This window comes from Bufo bufo, chromosome 7 (genome assembly GCF_905171765.1).
Source record: "Bufo bufo chromosome 7, aBufBuf1.1, whole genome shotgun sequence".
NCBI lineage: Eukaryota > Metazoa > Chordata > Amphibia > Anura > Bufonidae > Bufo > Bufo bufo.
Window position 1 is genome coordinate 142,202,189 of NC_053395.1, and position 21,064 is coordinate 142,223,252.

At 43.3% G+C, this 21,064-nt stretch overlaps 1 protein-coding gene across 3 annotated transcripts in view; it reads right to left on the minus strand.

The window, feature by feature from the left end:
- NBEAL1 (neurobeachin like 1) overlaps nucleotides 1–21,064 on the minus strand; it is a 245,395-nt gene that overhangs the window by 189,699 nt on the left and 34,632 nt on the right. For all 3 annotated transcript variants that reach the window (XM_040441754.1, XM_040441755.1, XM_040441756.1), the window contains exons 3-4: nucleotides 5,999–6,090; nucleotides 1,662–1,823 (exon numbers count right to left, since the gene is read on the minus strand). In XM_040441754.1, the coding sequence (XP_040297688.1) occupies nucleotides 1,662–1,823; nucleotides 5,999–6,090 (254 nt within the window). The remainder of the gene's footprint in view (nucleotides 1–1,661; nucleotides 1,824–5,998; nucleotides 6,091–21,064) is intronic.

Sequence of the window (21,064 nt, forward strand, 5' to 3'; positions counted from 1 at the left end):
GACCCAGGAGGACACAGACATAAAAAAACTAAAAAAAAAAACTAAAAATGCAAATGTGATCGCACACTACATCCAGCACTCTGCCCTCCATGCTGGATGAGACATTGGTTTATATTTTGGCCAAAGCATAGTAAGCCACTCACCGCGTCAAGGCTGTCTCATGAGTGGTCCCTAACTCTTGTTCCTACCTGTTCATGGGCCATGACAGCCACATAAAATCCAGGGAATGCAGGTCAGCATGCAAGCCAAGTACACTTTGCTTGTAACCCCGTCCGGTGCCATTACAGCTTTCATCGGATCCAGGGATGCAAGTACCAACATGCATGCTGAACCTACCATATACTTCTCCTGGAGCCAGATGGCTAATGGTAGGTTCTATACAAGCAGACTCAGTTTTATACTGACTTTAAAACCAGCCTCAAGGACAGATTAACTGGTCAGGTGTGCAATGACTCCAAGGAGATCGCCACGCCTCCAATATATACTACAAAGAAAAAAATAAGGGATTGGGTCAGCACAACCTGCTGCAGGTGCAGATCACTATGGCGAAATACATATACAAACGGAAAATGCAAATGTGATCGCACACTACAAAAAAAAACTAGACTGCAGTTTGCCAAAATGTACGGCCCAGTGTCAGAAAACTGGGTTTGCGTCCTAGGTCATGGGTCTTCCAGTAGGACAATGACCATACTTCAAGAAGCACCCAGAAATGGAGGGGAACAAAGCGCTGGAAAGTTCTAAAGTGGCCAGCAATGAGTCCAGGTCTAAATCCCATTGAACACCTGTGGAGAGATCTTAAAATTGCTGTTGGGAGAAGGCACCCTTCAGATATGAGAGACCTGGGAGCAGTTTTGCTAAGGAAGAGTGGTCCAAATTTCCAGTTTAGAGAAGTAAGAAGCTTTTTGATGGAAGCAATTGATTTCAGTTATTTCTTCCAAAGGGTGTGCAAACAAATATTAAGTTGATGGTTCCAGTAAATTTGTCTGGTCCATTTTTTGAGTTTTGTGTGTAATTATATCATTTTTGGCTTTTTTTTTTTTCCTCTGTTTTTGTGTTGTTCCAATACACACAAAGGAAATAAACATGTGTATAACAAAATAAATTTTCTGAGAGAAATACTTCATCTTCTAGAAAAATTTCAGGGTTGCCAACAATTTCGGGCATAATGTAGATGGAACTAGTCAGCATGTGATCTTCATGTGCGCTGCAGCGGGAAGGCGATATCTCCAGTAACACAGTAACAAAATCCCAGCACACGCAAGGTGTTTCCAAGTTTATGCTCTTCATTGCATCATAAAGTACATATTAGGACGCGTTTTGTCCCATCCAGGCTTCATCAACTAGTCAACAATTTCAGCCATGACTGTACATAGACCTATTGAAATAATGGGTCAGGATTCAGTCTGGATACTATGTGCTCACTACAGGCATAGCATCCGGATAGAAAACCCACTTGTGTGAAAGAGGCCTAATATAGCATGTTTCTATGTTTGAGGCTTCATGCGCATGACCATGCCCGTATTGCAGACTGCAAACATGCACAAATACCAATACCTTCCACGTGCATTGCACATTTTTCTCACAAGAATAGGACATTTTCTGGACAGACAGATAAAACACTCTGGAAGCTGGTAATTGCACAGCAAGCAGCAATGCACCTGCAAATTATAATGAAGAATTTCACAAGTAGAAGTGACAGGGCCTGCTGTTCCTCCTCCAGGCCATCCGCTGTCTTCTGCACACAGTACAGCAGCTGGAGCCTAAGCACTTGTAAGATGTGGTCTTCAAGCATAGATAATCCTGGGGGTTCATCATCAATTCTGCAAAGAGAAATAAAAGTAGTTAAAAGTACAAATAAAAGGAGGAAAAAAGTGCTAAGTTGACCACAGCCTTGAAATTCGTCTATTTTAAAATGTTCAAAGTGAATGTGAAGATGACCTAGCGTATAAATCAAACATGTTAAACAATTTTAGATATTTATTTTTTAAATTGCCACTAATCCTAATGCTACATTAACATTGCAATGTAGTTTGTGCATTTCACTGAATTTCCTCACTAAAATCTGCATCTCAAACTTGGCATTATAAAGGGTAAAATCTGCACAAAATAATTGACATGCTGCAGATTCAAAATCTACACATAAAATGCACTGTATATATGAGATTTGGTACTGTATTAAACAGTTTTTTGTATAAAAACCTGGATTATAAGTACAATAACCTCTATACAATACATTCAAAAAGTCTTCAGACCCTTCCACTTTTTTCACATTTTGTTACGCTTCGGCCTTGTGCTAAAAAACAAAACCACAAACATTTTCCCCCAATCAATCTGCACTCTTAGCGCCATAATGAGAAATTGAAAACAGAATAGTAGAAATTTTCGCAAATTTATTAAAAAGAGAAAACTAGAATTTTGCCTGTATTTAAGTATTCAGACCCTTTACTACAGCACTTGAAATTTAGCTTTTGATCATCTTTAAGATATTTCTACTTTGATTGGAGTCCACCTGTGGTAAATTCAGTTGATTGGACATGATTTGGAGAGAAGCAGCCCTGTCTATATGAGGCCTCACAGCTGACAATGCATATTAGAGCAAAAAACAAGCCATTAGGAGGAAAGAACTGCTTGTACTGCACAGAGACAGGATTTTGTGGAGGCACAGAGCTGGAGAAGGGTATCAAAAAATCTCTGCTACACTGAAAGTTCTCAAGAGCACAATGGCCTCCATAATTCTTAACTGGAATAAGTCTACACCAACGAGGACTCTTCCTAGAACTGGACACCCTACCAAACTACGGTAAGTAATCACTCTGGCTGAGTTCAAAAGAAGTGTGTGGATGGGAGAAGCTTTCAGAAAGGTCAACCATCACTTCAGCACGCCACAATCGAGGCTTTAAAGGCAGAGTGCCCAGAAAGAAGCCTCTCCTCAGTAAAAGACAATTGAAAGCCTGCCGGGAGTATACAAAAATAAAAGCACCTAAAGGACTCTCTGATTATTAGAAACAAGATTCTCTGGTCTGATGAAACCAAGACTGAACTTTTTGGCCCCAATTCTAAGCGTTATGTGTGGGAAAAAAACAGGAACTTCTCATCCATCACCTGCACAATACCAGGTGAAGCATAGAGGTGGCAGCATTATGCTGTGGGGGTGGTTTTCAGCAGCTGGAACAATGAGACTGGTCAGGGTTAAGGGAAAGCTGAATGGAGCAAAGAATAGAGATATTCTTAATGAAAACTTCATCCAGGGGGCTCTGGACCTTAGACTGGGCCAAATGTTCTGCATCCAACAAGACAATAACCCTAGCACTCAGCCAAGACAACACAGGAGGGACTTAGGGACAACTCTGAATGTCGAGTGGCTCAGCCAGAGCCCTGACTTGAACCCAATAGAACATCTGTGGAGAGACCTGAAATTGACTGTCCGACAGTCCCTATCCAACCGGACTGATCTTGAGAGGATCTGCAGAGAAGAATGGCAGAAAATACCCAAATCCAGGTGTGCCAAGTTTGTGGCAACATACCCAAGAAGACTGGAGGCTGTAATCGCTGCCAAAGGTGCTTCAACTAAGTACTGAGTAAGGGCTCATTCAGACGGCCGTATGCTGTCCGCAAAAATACTGAATGCTATCCGTTTTTTTGCGGATCCGCAAAAAAAACGGATCTGCAAAAAAACGGATAGCATTCAGTATTTTTGCGGACCCATAGACTTCAGTGGGGCCATGTCCTGATTTTCACGGACAAGTATAGGACATGTTTAATTTTTTTTGCGGATCCGCAAAAAAACAGATAGCATTCAGTATTTTTGCGGACAGCATACGGCCGTCTGAATGAGCCCTAAAGAGTCTGAATACTTATGTCAATGCAAGATTTTAGTTTTTCCTTTGTCATTACGGTGTAATGAACTTGGCAGAACATAACAAAATGTGAAAAAAGTGAAATGGGCTGGACTTTCCAATTGCACTGCAGATAGTACAGGACCCACAGTTTAAAAAAAGTTTGACATAAAAAATAGATGTAAACATTAGGCCATTTTCTGACAAAAAAATGTCTTTGTATTTTAAAGTGGAACTTCAATCAGAAAGGGTTTTTGAACGCAAAGTTGTTTTTTTTAACTAAATATTCATAGTAAACTTTTTAATTTTTGCCTTTTTAAAATTTTTCATTACTAGATTAATGAAAACTAAACACAAAATATTGTTCTACACTAGTAGTGATCACAGAGAGATAAAAGTTCTCAATGAGTGAGCAAAGTAATCTCAGTTGTGACTCCACTATACAGGGAACAGTTTATCTGCAAAGTAATCCTCATTTGAGTAGTAGGCAGGGGACTGGAAAAACAGACAGCATGAAAGCTCTATTGTTCTTTTGATGGGCCTAAATCAGGGGTGTACAACCTGGGGCCTGGGGGTACATGCGACCCTTGATACCAATTTGTGTGGTGCTCAACCATCTGATAGCAGACATGTATGTCCATCTTGTGGCTGCTCACATGTATTGCATATGTATTACTGCCGCACGTATGTATTGCACAGGTATTGCGTATGACTATATGTATTTTTCATGTATTCTTCCATTAGATGGGAATCCTGGAAGTGTAACCAGACATTTATGGTATACACTGTATGTACAATATGTCATAAGTACAGTACTTCAGTTGGCAATACCCTCTAAGTTTTATTTTTGGCCCTTGGGATTGCTTCAGTCTGACAATGTGGCCCCCAACAAGAAAAGGTTGCGTACCCTTGGCCTAATAAACATATAGAGGAGTAGTGCATTGTTAGTATAAACCGGATCATTCACAATTCTGTGATAGCATAGATGTTCTGCACTAATTCAGTCACCACTCCTCCCTGGTCCGACTGATGGCCTGAAAGTGTTAAGCGAGACTCTCTGATGTACTATAAGTACAGAGAGGAGGTTAAAGTATGGACAGGAAATAGTATACATGGAGTGACAACCACAGAAAACTATTCACTCATTTATTATAAAAAACATTACACAGAAGTCACATACAGGACGTTAATATGTGGTAAAATTGATGTGCAGGTTACTTTTACTCTTCAGACTACAGTAACTCATGTAGAGTCAAATGAACCCTTCATGCAATCAGCCAAGAGGATTGGTTTTACCTAATCACTATCTTAATGTTATAAGGCCATTGACGTCGCTAAATGTGATCTTATTATATGGAGAAATGGCTAAATTCCCAAACACTCCCTTTAAAGGGACTCTGTCACCACTTTCTAATCCCCCCTTTTAAAAGTATTGTTATCTCCATGGCGCCCCTGTGATTACAAAGGTGTTGTTAGAAGATAAATTCGCCGTCTCCTTTTGATAAAAAGAGCTTTTATCTAACCTGTCAATCTTCTTGATAAGGTGCCCAGGGCGTTTCTGTTGGTCTCAAGCTGCCGCCCGCCGCCGCCGCCGTTGGTGCCCAGCTCCTCCCCTGATGCTTTCAGCGCCGCCTGAATGTAATGAAATACGCCACCGGCTCTCGCTCAGTGCCCCCTCCTCCATTTCAAAGATCCCGCGCGTGCGCACAGGCCTGTGCCTGATGCGCCCGTGCGGACATTTACAATCAGCCTCATTGAGCGAAGTGCGCATGCGCGCACTTCGCTCAACCTCCTCATCAGACGAGCACTGCAGCCGGCCGGGGGCACTGAGCGAGAGCCGGAGGCGTATTTCATTACATTCAGGCGGCGCTGAAAGCATCAGGGGAGGAGCTGGGCACCAACAGCGGCGGCGGCGGCGGGCGGCAGCTTGAGACCAACAGAAACGCCCTGGGCACCTTATCAAGAAGATTGACAGGTTAGATAAAAGCTCTTTTTATCAAAAGGAGACGGCGAATTTATCTTCTAACAACACCTTTGTAATCACAGGGGCGCCATGGAGATAACAATACTTTTAAAAGGGGGGGTTAGAAAGTGGTGACAGAGTCCCTTTAAAAACCATTACATACTGCTATATATACACGTGTTATTTTTTATTTTACCTGGTTGGCAACTCATCAAAGTCAACATCAAGGAATTGTTCAGAATTAGAAACAAAACTGTCCAACCACAGCCGCAGATAGACCGGGTCTTTCTGTGAATGAAAAACAGACATTTAATAAAATAAAATAATGAGTCAATTATTCCAATTATCACAAACAAATTCTACAAAACAAATAATGCTTAAAAACAAAGTTCAGAGAATGACAATAAGCGCCTAGGGCTCCACTGTACTGCTGATCATCACAGATACACTAGCGACATGTCCCCTGCTCCCCCCAACTGATCTCCGGACCCACGCTGATAAGATGACCTCTTCAGCAGGTTCTTTTTGAAAAATAATTTTCATCCTGAGATAATCATTCTGTGTTAGCTTGTGCTTTCTTTCTGAGAGTTTCCAAACCTTACAAGTGAGTTGTAAGTGTCTTTCTAGAGCCCCATTTACACTTAGAGGAATCCAGACCTTTTCTGGAGACTACCTGGAGTGTGAACACAAACATCTGAATGATCTGTCCCAGAGCCCTAGTACTAACTCTTTTGTCTGAGTGAGTGCATGTGTGAAAAAAGCAGCAAATGTTCCACAAAAGCACAGTGGGCCATGCCTAAAGTTCCTGCCCCTTGCCTAGGGACCCAAAACATTTCCTCTGTAGTGACAACGCATCCGACAGGGAACCTCTCTGGGGTGATGGCTACATGTGTGATAGGCCAACTCCACTAGATCTCCAGATATGATAATCTGGAAATATTCTGGAGTTTGGGTTTGAAAATAGTTTAGGATTAATCAAAAATCCACTATATCCGATAGTCCAGTACCTATCGGGTCCTTTCAGTTATCTCCACTACTGCCCTTGAAAAGTGTTTGACACCATTCTTCTTCTTACAGATGATAACCTCTAACTTAAGGTACTTTCACACTAGCGGCAGGGGAGTCCAGCAGGCGGTTGTCGGATCCGTCCTGCTGCTAGTTCACGTGTGCCCCCGGACTGTCGCTCCGTCCCCATTGACTGCGGGGGCAGGGGCGGAGTTCTGGCTACAGCACAGCAGTGCATGGCGAGAGGCAGCCGGACTAAAAGTACTGCATGCACACGTGAACTAACGGCAGGACGGATCCGAAAGGTTGTTCACCTGCCCGAGTCCCCTGCCGCTAGTGTGAAACTAGCCTTAGGCTACGTTCACAGTTGTACTAGAGCATTTTATAAGGCCCCTTTCACACGGGTGAGTATTCCGCGCGGATGCGATGCGTGAGTTAAACGCATTGCACCCGCACTGAATACCGACCCATTCATTTCTATGGGGCTGTTCACATGAGCAGTGATTTTCACGCATCATTTGTGCGTTGCGTGAAAATCGCAGCATGCTCTATATTCTGCGTTTTTCACGCAACGCATGCCCCATAGAAGTGAATGGGGTTGCGTGAAAATCGCAAGCATCTGCAAGCAAGTGCGGATGCGGTGCGATTTTCACGCACGGTTGCTAGGAGACGATCGGGATGGAGACCCGATCATTATTATTATGTTATAAGGGAAAATAATAGCATTCTGAATACAGAATGCATAGTAAAATAGCGCTGGAGGGGTTAAAAAAAATAAAAAAAAATTTACTCCCTTAATCCACTTGCTCGCGCTGCCGGCATCTCGTCTGTCTCCTTCTTTGCTGAACAGGACCTGTGGTGAGCATTCATTGCAGCAACAGGACCTGTGGTGACGTCACTCCGGTCATCACATGATCTTTTACCATAGTGATGGGTCATGTGATGGATCATGTGATTACCGGAGTGACGTCACCACAGGTCAGGTTGCTGCAATGAATGCTCACCACAGGTCCTGTTCAGCAAAGAAGGAGACAGACGAGATGCCGGCAGCGCGAGCAAGTGGATTAAGGTGAGTTAAATTATTATTTTTTTTTTTTTAACCTCTCCAGCGCTATTTTACTATGCATTCTGTATTCAGAATGCTATTATTTTCCCTTATAACCATGTTATAAGGGAACATAATACAATCTACACAACCCTGATCCCAAGCCCGAACTTCTGTGAAGAAGTTCGGGTTTGGGTACCAAACACGCGCGATTTTTCTCACACGAGTGCAAAACGCATTACAATGTTTTGCACACGCGCGGAAAAATTGGGCGTGTTCCCGCAACGCACCCGCGCATTTTCCCGCAATGCCCGTCTGAAAGAAGCCTAAGGGTTTTGCTGATTAGCAGTCATTGGGGTCTGTCATTTACCCATGCGTCATCCAGCACAGGGTCATGGCTTTCATTTAGAACAATACAAGTCAAATTACAATACAGGTTTTCATTTATAAATTTTTTCACACAATTTCATGTTCTGTAAAGCAGTTTAAAACCGTTTCTTATCAGAGTGTGGTATTATCTTCACTTCCACAGGCAGAAGTGGGTACAGTAGTGCTGGTGCCTAGTTGTTGGCAAGGCTCAGCAGGAGGAGAGGCAGTTCTCATTACTGGTTTCCGTGCACACAACTGTATTTTTGGTCTGCATCTGGTTCGCATACTTTGCAGATCAGATGAGATCCCACTCATTTGAATGAGGCCACAAAAAATGTGGACGGTACACAGTGTGCTATCCACATTCTGACGACCAGCAAAAAAGGTCATTCATCTCCCATTCCGGTAAATTGCGAACAATAGGCATTTTTAACATGGGTTGGGCTGTGCGGAAGGGTAAAATGTGGAAAGCAGCGGCTGGTATACGTTTTTTGCAAATCCAAGATATGCGGACCGCCAAATTAATACAGTGTGCATGAGGCCTTAGCAAGTCAATTCTCTCATTTTTTTAATCTTGTTTTAATGTTATACAGCGATCAGGAGACAGATAAAAGATAAACTGCTAAATGATAATTTTAGCATGGAATTCCAGTGCTAATGGTGAGGCCTAGGTGTTACCACGGTATGTGTGGTGGGGCCCCAGCAGATACAGTGTGCGATGCCCTGGTGCAGCGAGCATCAAGGTGGTGGCAGTAGAAATATTTCATTGCATACAAAACAAATCAATTGAGCTAAATCTGTGCCACCGCACTGGCCTTCTCTATGTCAAGGTCATCATTTACTCTCTTGCCTGTATCAAAAATCATTTTCGATTCTCCTGAGGAAAAGAGAGCTGGGAACAAAGCCAAAACAGGGAGTGCAGCCAGGGCAGGGCAATGCATTCCTTCCATGGTATAGTGCAACACTCATCTCAAGTACGCAATCCTCTCCACGCGTTTTCAGCCTCTGCTCGCTTCTAACATGAGATCACCTAACACGCAGTGAAAAATCCAGACGTGTAGCAACGCAGGGGGCACGCCCAGGCCCGGCGCTATAATAAGGCAGACCAAGTGGCTGCCTTAGGGTGCAGAGACGCTGAGCCGGTGGGGAGGGGGGGGGGGGGACTGAAAAATGAAACATATATATATTATATATCTGTATATGTAGCGCGGCACTCAGGGATCTCACTGCACTTTCTATTATGCCTGGGCGCCGCTCCGTTCGCCCGCTGTGGCCCCCGTTACTGTCTCCCGCGCCGTATGCTAATTACTACCAACTTCGCAACAGGGAGAAGACATCAGCTTCTCTCCTGGGCGTTCCTTCTCCCTGGCTGTAGCGCTGTCCAATCGCACATCGTCACAGCGAGGGAGAAGGAACGCCCAGGAGAGAAGCTGATGTCTCCTCCCCATTGCTCCCATAGTAGTAATTATCATACAGCGCCGGAGATGGTAACGGGGCCAAAGCGGGCGAACGGAGCGACGCCCAGGAAAAATAATAAGTGCAGTGAGATCCCTGGGCGGCGCACTACATATACAGATCGTTATCTTACAATGTTTGGACCCATGAAAGGGCCTCTTGGGGAAGGGGGGGAATGATGTGCCATGGGGAAGAAGAAATGTGACACAAAGGGGGTGATGTGACATGGAGTAGAGGGGGAGAAATGTGACATTGAGGGGGTGAAATCTGACATGGGAGGGGGGTGATGTGACTGGGGGGGTGATGTGACTGGGGAGGGGGGGGCGCCAAAATGTAGCTTTGCTTGTGTTGGCAAAAATCCTTGCACGCCAAGACCAAAACAAGGCATCTAATATTTAGCATTGCTACAGTGCATCTGAACTTGAGATAACCGGAATCTCTGCAAGATCACTGTCATTAGCAATTACAAATCAGTAATTTCCACAGTTTGCTAGTAAGAGGACAGGCTGGGCGTAACCCAATGGAGGCCATGTATAAAAGTACTGGTGTAACCACTTATGCAAGTAAGGGAAAAGCTGAAAATTAAAAAAGATGCCAATGGTTCATTCATTAACCCCTTAGTGACCACCAATACGCTTTTTCTTACGGCAGTCACTAAGGGGCCTTTGGCTGGGCCGCCACTTTTTCATGGCGGCCCAGTCTAAGCTCTGTACAAGGGGGGGTTGTGATGGTGGATTGACTCTCACAGCCTGGACCATCAGGAGTGCCGATTCGGGTTGTTTAACCCTTTACATGCTGCGGCAAATGGCGCCCACCACATGTAAAGCGGTGACAGAGGGAGCAGACTCCCTCTGTCTCCCATTGGCACCCCGCAAGTTACAAACAAAAAAAAATCCCCCCCAAATATTTAGTATCATCGCATCCGTAACGACATGCACTACATGCTTATCATGTAAATTATCCCCTACAGTGAACGCTGTAAAAAAAAATATGAATAAAAAAAATAAAATAAAAAAAAAAGACTAAAAATTGCTAATTTATTCAACAAGCGATCAAACAGCTTAATTTACTCCAAAATGATACCAATGAAAACTAAAAGTTGTCCTGCAAAATTCAAGCACTCACACAACTCCATAGAAAGAAAAATAAAAAAAGTTATTGGTCTTTGGGAGTGGCGATGCAAAATGATTTTCATCCTTTTTTAAAAAATGAATGCCATGAAATTTATAAACATAAAAACTCAGTTCATTGGCAGTATTGCTGTTTTTCCCATCTCCCTCCCAGAAAGAGTTAATAAAAGTTAATCAGAAAGTTATGTGTACCCCAAAATGGTGCCATTAAAAACTACAACTTGTCCTGCGGAAAAGAAAAAAAAAAAAGCCCTCATATGGCTACATAGGTGGAAAAATAAAGTTATAGCTCTTGGAAGGCAACGATCAAAAAAGGAAAGAAAAAAAAAAACGCTTGGTCAGTAGGGCCCAAAAAAGGCTGGTCACTAAGGAGTTAAAGCAGAGCGTACTCCCGGTGTCTTATTGGTTTATATTACAAACAGTCTACAGTCCCTTTTCCGGGACCATCATCAGTATATTAATTAGAGTAAGGGCTCATTCAGACGACCGTATGCGTTTTGCTGTCCGCAAAACACGGATACCAGCATTTTGCAGAACGCACACGGCAGGCCTTATGACAGAAATGCCTATTTAGTACATGCTCTATCTTTTTGCGGGGCCGCGGAATGAAAGTACAGATGCGGACAGCACACAGTGTGCTGTCCACATCTTTTGCGGCCCCATTAAAATGAACAGGTTCAGATCCGTTCGTCTGAATGAGCCCCAGGAGGGCGACCCTTTAATCACCGCTCAGCCGTTTACTTAAAAGCAATGTTTCAGCTCCAAAACATGCCCTAAAGTAGAATAAGCGGTGTACAGCGCAAGTGATGCAGGATCCGGTTATATAACTTTAATTTCCATATTCACTTGCATTCTGACGCTGTGCTTCCACAAACCAATTGCGAGGACTCCTCTCCATTATGTGCATGATCTCGGGAGTCCTCTCAATGCATTTACTGCTGTTTCGTCAGAGCACAGCGTTGGATGTATGACGATAAAAGTTACATACCCGGACCCTGCGTCACTTACACTATATATACTGCCTACTATAGTTTAGGGGAGCAGATTACCTTTAAATTGGAACAGCCAGCACCTCTGGGTAGACTTTCACCAGAGAATGGGACACACGACCATATGAATAATGTTCCATCCAACAGAACCTTGTTTTATAAAAGCAGTCATACGAATCATGTATGGAGGAAGTCATGTTCTTCAAATACATGAAATCATTCACCTTGGAAAACCAAAGCAACATTATTGGGGGGTGGGGGGGAGTTGTAATATCTTTTTCCACATCAAGGAAGTGGCCATCATGAGAAAATTTAGTAGAGGGTTTTTGTTTTTATACACTCAAATGTATCTCACAGCAACTGAACTCAGAGTTCCATGGACAATCCAGTTACAGCGCATATTATCTATTGCGATCCTGGAAATGTAATACTTGTGAAGATGATTGGAAGGGTAGCCTCTTCCTCAAAAAAAACGGATGACGTTCCGTATGGCATCAGTTTTTTTTGCAGATCCATTGTAACAATGCCTATTCTTGTTAGAAAAACGGACATGTTCTATCTTTTTTGCAGGGCTACAGAACAAACATACGGATAGCACACAATGCATTTTTTCGGACCCATTAAAATAAATCCGCATCCTGTCCACAAAAAAATAAAAAGGAACGGACACTGAAACAAAATACGTTTGCGTGAATGTAGCCTAAGGCCCCTTGCAGACGAGCGTGTCCGGATTATGTCCGGATGCATTGCAGGTGCGTTCAGTGAAAACTGTGCGATTTCGCAAACAAAGCCATTCAGTTTTGTTTGCGATCGCGTTCAGTTTTTATCGCGCGGGTGCAATGCGATTTAATGCGTTATGCAAGAGCGTGATAAAAAACTAATTGTTTATAAACAACATCTCTTAGCAACCATCTTGCTTGCGGACGCGATTTTCACGCAGCCCCATTCACTTCTGGGGCCAGCGTTGCATGAAAATCGGAGAATATAGAACATGCTGCGATTTTCACACAACGCAAAAGTGATGTGTGAAAACCACCGCTCATGTACACAGACCCATTTAAATGAATGGGTCCGGATTCCGTGCGGGCGCAATACGTTCGCATCACGCATTGCACCCGCGTGGAGTTCTCGCTCGTGTGAAAGGGGCCTAACACATGGGATCAACTCCCTGCATGAGGGCATGTAATCGGGCTGGAACATTGAATCAGAGAACAATTTATGTCCTGCTTCCTGACATCATGAGCCAACAGATGATTTAAGACAGATAATTGCATGTTGTCTCCGTTCCGGAGTGAACATTAGGTTTAGATCCATTTCCCACTGCAGCATATATTTTGGCAGAGGCTCCTATGGAGAAGACGGCTGAAGCAGACAACTGGCCAACACCTAATCATATGCAATCAGAGACCAGCTTCTTTCCTAAAGGGGTTCTCTGGGAATTAAGAAAATGAAAATACTTAGAGAGATAGAGATTATATATATATATATATATATAATATATATATATATATATATATATATAGAAAAAGGCAAGGTAGGGAGGCTCAACACTTAGGATGAACGGATAGCGGTGGGTTCACTGCTAATTGGGTCACTCACCCAATTAAGAAAATAAAATATATAGCAAAGAAAAGCAGGCGACACCACCTTCTGGAATAAGCGTGGAACTGTGGAAATACTCTTTGGAATATTTATTCAGAGATATCACACATATAAAATGGCCAATATAATGAAATAAAATACACTAAAACATTCAATTACAATAATACACTGAATAAAAACAATTGAATAAATAAGGAAGTGATCTCCTAAAATAATGTCACATGAGATAAATTGCGGCAGAGAGCTGTAAAAATCCACCTGTAAGTGTTTTCCAAATAGGACTGTCTCTGTGAGACTCTTACCGCTCTATAGTCCCGATGTATATGGTAAACTTCCACGGAGCGGTGGAGAGGTGTTATCACCAGAACCCTGGACGCTGGATGTTGAACAAGCGTGCAGCTTGCAGTATGTAGTCACACGTCGGTGCAGGATACAGACACCGGAGCGCAGGACGCTGAGTGCTGAATGTTCAGCTCGGAGGGCGTGCTCTCAGTCAGGTGGTCCTATGCAAATGAATCAGATGTTCTGATCAGCTGATAGGTATCGCCCAATCACGTACTGCTCAGGTCCTTGTACCAAAGGTCACTAGGCACAGCGTCAATCCAGGTCCTAAAATTGCAGTGTTGGTGGATAATATTTAGAGTGTAAATACTCTTTGTCCACGGGATCTTTCGTACTTGGGGTCCGGACCAGTACTAGATATGAAAGTTGCGTAGTCCGCTAGACGCGTTTCGAGGCCTCCTGCCTCTTCCTCAGTAGCAAGGACAAGGACCTGAGCAGTACGTGATTGGGCGATACCTATCAGCTGATCAGAACATCTGATTCATTTGCATAGGATCACCTGACTGAGAGCACGCCCTCCGAGCTGAACATTCAGCACTCAGCGTCCTGCGCTCCGGTGTCTGTATCCTGCACCGACGTGTGACTACATACTGCAAGCTGCACGCTTGTTCAACATCCAGCGTCCAGGGTTCTGGTGATAACACCTCTCCACCGCTCCGTGGAAGTTTACCATATACATCGGGACTATAGAGCGGTAAGAGTCTCACAGAGACAGTCCTATTTGGAAAACACTTACAGGTGGATTTTTACAGCTCTCTGCCGCAATTTATCTCATGTGACATTATTTTAGGAGATCACTTCCTTATTTATTCAATTGTTTTTATTCAGTGTATTATTGTAATTGAATGTTTTAGTGTATTTTATTTCATTATATTGGCCATTTTATATGTGTGATATCTCTGAATAAATATTCCAAAGAGTATTTCCACAGTTCCACGCTTATTCCAGAAGGTGGTGTCGCCTGCTTTTCTTTGCTATATATATATATATATATATATTCCCAAATAACTTTCATTATTTATAATAGCTTGCTATGTCTGGGGAGCAATCATTGGGAGAAATAAAATGGCCTCCATCCTATTAGTACACATAAAACCTGTCCTAATCACACAGGAGGACAAGTTACTTCACAAGACTGAGCTAAAAATCTGCCTCATCCTCCTCTCTGCTCTACTTGTCAGGGATTATGATCCTGAATACAGATAAGATCTTCAGGTGAATCTCTGTATTAATAGAGTTCATGAGTAGAAGGCTGAAGAGAGAACAGGCAGGACAGACGGTGGTAATGTGGGGCTGTGGTAGTGGAGACTGTAAACAAGTGCTGCTGCTCATTAGCCACATCCCCACCTCTTCTCTGTACTTCATGTCTCCTCATGAACTCCATTCCTACAGAGATTCAGCTGAAGATCTTATCATCTGTATTCAGGATCATAATCCCTGAGAAGTAGGAGAGGAGGATGAGGCAGCACATCAATGCAGTTGTCAAACAGACCATTCATGGCCGCTAGCCCTGATTGGTGGTAAAACCATTCATCAGCATAGTTTCCGGGTGCACTGTGACACTATGTCTGGATTCAATGCGCTCAAACAGTGCAGAGGCATTGATAGATTGCCTTCACTGCAATCTCAACCTGTGTGTGCCAACTTCAGGGTATATCATTAGCTCAAACATTCAAGGGTATGTAAACTTTTCATCATGGCAATCTGTGAGATTTCACTAAACAGTACAAATAATTCTGTGACGCTATACAATTCATCTGACCAATACTCCTAAAATAATGAATGGTTTTGCAGAGTCCCTCATGTTTTCCAAAAACAAATTCTGTCCAGGGTATGTAAATTTATGACTGTTGCATTTGTCTGTACAATGTCTCTGGAACAGACATTTAATCAGACAATTAATTAAAGGGAACCTGTCACCTGCAAAACGCATATTAAACCGACCGCAGTACCTTACAGTATCGCCCAGTGTGTTGCTAATCATGTTTTTCTTTCTTCATACTTGTTAAAAACGCTGTTTTAATGTCGGTTGGCGTGACGGCCGGGCGCGATCGAACTGTCCAGTGCATCCGCAGTCAGCAAAATGCAGGCGGGTAAGTGAGGATCGCGCTGTAACAGGCAGCGTACCGCGTATGCACTAGAAGAGCGCGATCCTGGCATCACGTCCATCTAATTGTAGAGAGGAGGGGTAAGGGGTGGGCTTAGCTTTACTTGAAGCAAGGAGGCCACTGCCCCCTTGACTTCAAGCCTGACTCAGAGACAGCGCCAACCGACATTAAAACAGCGTTTTTAACAAGTATGAAGATACACAAAGAGGAAAGAAAAACATGATTAGCAACACACTGGGGGATACTGTAAGGTACTGCGGTCGGTTTAATATGCGTTTTGCAGGTGACAGGTTCCCTTTAAATGGGTTGTCCATCTAGGAGAAAACAACCCCAAAAGTGGTAACCTGTGGCAAAGTGAAGAAAAATAAATAAATAAAAACACATTTGTCCTGTGACCACTACAGCCAATCACTGACCTCAATAGTCACATGTGCTAGAATGGCATGTCACTGCATGGGACCTGCGGGACCGTGGACAGACAATTTTTATTTTTTTTTTCACTTGGCCATTGGGATTATCAACTCCTAGGCTGGACAAGCCCTTTAAGGAGCATCTCTCTCTCGCTGTCCCTTCACCAGCACAATCTCTTAATATCAGCAGCCGAATCACACAAACCAATCATATTCATGTTAATAAAGCCTTGTCTACCGGGCTGCAGCGGAGGGAACTCAGTTTTTTCCATTATATTATGTTCTTACAAGATGCTTATCTTTGAGTGGTCATTAGTAGCATCTTTTTAGACATTCCAATTTTGAGTAAAATTGAATATGGGACTTTTCTACTTTAAAATGTAACATAGTCTCACAAATACATAGTCTCATATCAAAAGCCATTCTGTTACCTACATGAGCTCCAGTAATCTACACTCCTCAGACAAGCACATATGGACAACTGCAAATTCACGAGCATTACAAACACAACCAGCTGTTCTTCACTGATGGAGGAGCCGCACAGTATGCCGCTGACAGGAAACAGGTGGAGAAGGAGAGAAGCCAGAAAGTGCCGTCATATGTGGCCACGCCATGGGAAACCATGTCACCGCTACAGACTAGAGACCAGGGAACTGCAGTGATTTCATCCTAGTAATCCAACTAAAGAGAAGCTATTTCACATCACAGCGACCTAGGACGTCTAGATCATGTGCCATGTGGTAGAGACCCAGTCCATCAAATATTCTACATTGAAGAAGGTGCCGTGGTTTCCCTATGTGAACAGTACACTCAAGAAAAGCCGTCTCTGTGGATGATATTTCATGAAGGATGTCCCTTCTGTCTCCCCTCAACACACTCAGAAGGGGAATTTACCATTTGCAGTGTTTTTTTGTGTCAGATTTAAGTCCATCTTTGGTTTGTGCCGGTGCGCCCAATTCATGAAACGTCGCACAGTAATAATGAATTTGGTGCAAGGGCAAGGTGGTAGACGCATATATCTTTTAAAGTAGCCTGGTGCATGCCTGGCATGAAGTTGCAACATTTTTGCAACTTTTGTTAAGAAAATCAACACTTTGCACAAAAAGTCCCGTGCACCAGTACTTGTGACATTTTTATACCAGAACACTGATGTACCAGATTTCATAAATGCCCCAAACAATTCTTGCTCTCACTACCGGCGCTAGTTTTATTTTATCAGTAACCTCGGCAAAATGCAGGAAGGGGAAGTTCTAATGGGGCGACGGTAATTTGTGCTAGTATTACCTACTTGGTATAGACAATGGTGGTCTGGAGAGTGAGAAATGCATTTCAACTTTGATTTATTTATATACCACATTTAATTGCTATGTTGTTGCCCAAAGTGCTTCACAGTAACATTAACCCCTTAAGGACCCATGATGTACATGTACGTCATTTCTTTGCGGGACTTAAAGGGATTCGTCATGAGATTTGAGCCCTATAAGCTAAACATATGGCCAGGTCCGTACTAATAACATGAATCCTAAACTGCCCTTATTAAACCTGCTTGTGGCTCTATTAGCCCAAAAAACAGTTTTTTTTAAGCTGTCACTCACCTACCTAAGGTGCCCAAGGGGTTTTACGTTAACCCAGGGTGCCCGCCCGCACCCCTCGCAGTCTGGTGCCCAGCGCCGCCTTCCTCACCTCAGCCCCGCCTCCGCAATCCTCCCGTCCCTCTGCTAGATCCGGCGCCTGCGCACTAGGCTCAGCCTGATGCGCCGCGGACTCCTGGCAGCGGCTTCGTTGAGCGAAGTGAGCATGCGCCGGCCTGAGGAGAGCAGGGCAGGCCAGACAGGTGCTGGTAGTGGGAGACTCCATTATTAGGAGAACAGATAGGAAAATCTGTCACAAAGATCGTGATCGCCGAACAGTGTGCTGTCTTCCTGGCGCTAGAGTTAGACACATCGCGGATTGGGTTGACAGATTACTGGGAGGGGCTGGAGAAGATCCAGCGGTCATGGTCCATATTGGAACCAATGACAAAGTTAGAGGTAGGTGGAGAGTCCTTAAAAATGATTTCAGGGATTTAGGTCAAAAGCTTAGGGCAAGGACCTCAAAGGTAGTATTTTCCGAAATACTGCCTGTACCACGAGCCACACAAGAAAGGCAGTGGGAGATTAGGGAGATTAACAAGTGGCTCAAGAACTGGTGTAGGAAGGAGGGGTTTGGGTTCCTGGAGAATTGGGCCGACTTCTCTATCGGATACAGGCTCTATCGTAGGGACGGGCTACACCTCAATGGGGAAGGGGCAGCTGTGTTGGGGAAGAAGATGGCTAGAAGGTTGGAGGAGTGTTTAAACTAGGGACTGGGGGGGGAGGGTAATTACACTATAGAAGGGGAAGATGGTGCAGATAGAGACCGGGGGCAAGGTAGTGGGACTGGGGGAGGAATGGAAGGAGGGACTAGAACAGTTCAGAAGGAAAGGTGTAGGGTAAAAAATATACATAAACCTCTCAAATGTATGTATACTAATGCCAGAAGCCTGACTAATAAAACTGGGGAGCTGGAATTAGTGATGTGTGAGGAGGACTATGACATAGTGGGAATAACTGAGACATGGCTGGATGATAGCTATGACTGGGCAGTTAATGTACAAGGTTACAGTCTGTTTAGAAAGGATCGTCAAAACCGGAGAGGGGGAGGGGTCTGCCTTTATGTAAAGTCCTGTCTAAAGCCCACACTCCGTGAATATATAAGTGAGGGACATGAACATGTGGAGTCACTGTGGGTTAGAGATACATGGAGCTAAAAACAACAATAAATTACTAAAAGGAGTTTTCTATAAACCACCTAATATACCAGGGTCCACAGAAAATCTACTACTAAACGAAATAGACGAGGCGGCAAATCATAATGAGGTGGTTATTATGGGGGACTTCAACTACCCAGTTATAGACTGGGAAACTGAAACTTGTATATCTCATAAGGGAAACAGGTTCTTGGCAATAACCAAAGACAATTACCTCTCCCAACTGGTTAAGGACCCGACTAGAGGGACGGCCATACTGGACTTGGTATTAACCAATAGACCTGACAGAACAACAGACGTGCAGGTTGTGGGACACCTGGGAAATAGTGACCAAAAGTAATAACCTTCCAATTATCATTCAAAAGACCGTTTCTACAGGGAGGAACAAAAATACCAAACTTCAAAAAAGCTAAATTTAGCCAACTAAGAGAGCACATAAATCACTAAAACAGGAGGGTAGCACGGAAGCACTGAAAAACTAAGGAAAAAAATAGAACATGTAAAAAACAAATAAAAGCGGCCAAACTAGAGCCCGAGAGATTAATTGCCAAAGAGAGTAAAACTAACCCTAAAATGTTCTTCAATTATATAAAATGTTAAAAAGTACAAATCTGAAGGTGTCGGCCCTTTAAAGAGTAATGAGGGGGGATTCGCAGAGAGCGACGAGGAGAAAGCAAAGTTGTTAAATATTTTTTTCTCCAATGTATTCACTGAGGAAAATAAACTGTCAAATGACATGCAGAATGTAAAAATAAATTCCCCATTAAAAAAGTGTCCTGTCTGACCCAGGAAGAAGTACATCAGCGACTTAAAGATTAAAATAGACAAAATCGCCAGGACCGGATGGCATACACCCCCATATCCTAAGGGAATTAAGTAATGTCATAGCCAGACCCTTATTTCTGATATTTGCGGACGCTATACTGACAGGGAATGTCCCACAGGATTGGCGCATGGCAAATGTGGTGTCAATATTCAAAAAGGGTCCAAAAACAGAGCCTGGAAACTATAGGCCGGTAAGTTTAACATCTGTTGTGGGTAAACTGTTTGAAGGTTTTCTGAGAGATGCTATCTTAGAGCATCTCAACGGAAATAAGCAAATAACGCCATATCAGCATGGCTTCGTGAGGGATCGGTCATGCCAATCTAATTTAATCAGTTTCTATGAGGAGGTAAGTTCTAGATTTGACAGCGGCGAATCAATGGATGTCGTATATCTGGACTTCTCCAAAGCATTTGACACTGTACCACATAAAAGGTTAGTATATAAAATGAGAATGCTCGGACTGGGAGAAAACGTCTGTATGTGGGTAAGTAACTGGCTCAATGATAGAAAACAGAGGGTGGTTATTAACGGTACACACTCAGATTGGGTCACTGTCACTAGTGGGGTACCTCAGGGGTCAGTATTGGGGGCCCTATTCTCTTCAATATATTTATTAATGATCTCGTAGAAGGCTTGCATAGTAAAGTGTCAATTTTCGCAGATGACACTAAACTGTGTAAAGTAATTTACACTGAAGAGGGCAGTATACTACTACAGAGGGATCTGGATAGATTGGAGGCTTGGGCAGATAAGTGGCAGATGAGGTTTAACACTGACAAATGTAAAGTTATGCACATGGGAAGGAAGAATGCAAGTCACCCGTACATACTAAATGATAAAACACTCAGTAACACTGACATGAAAAAGAATTTTAATAAATAGCAAACTAAGCAGTAAAAACCAGTGTCAAGCAGCTGCTGCCAAGGCCAATAAGATAATGGGTTGCATCAGAAGGGGCATAGATGCCCGTGATAAGAACATAGTCCTACCACTTTACAAATCGCTAGTCAGACCACACATGGAGTACTGTGTACAGTTCTGGGCTCCTGTAAACAAGGCAGACATAGCAGAGCTGGAGAAGGTCCAGAGGAGGGCAACTAAAGTAATAACTGGAATGGGGCAACTACAGTACCCTAAAAGATTATCAAAATTAGGGTTATTCACTTTAGAAAAAAGACGACTGAGGGGAGATC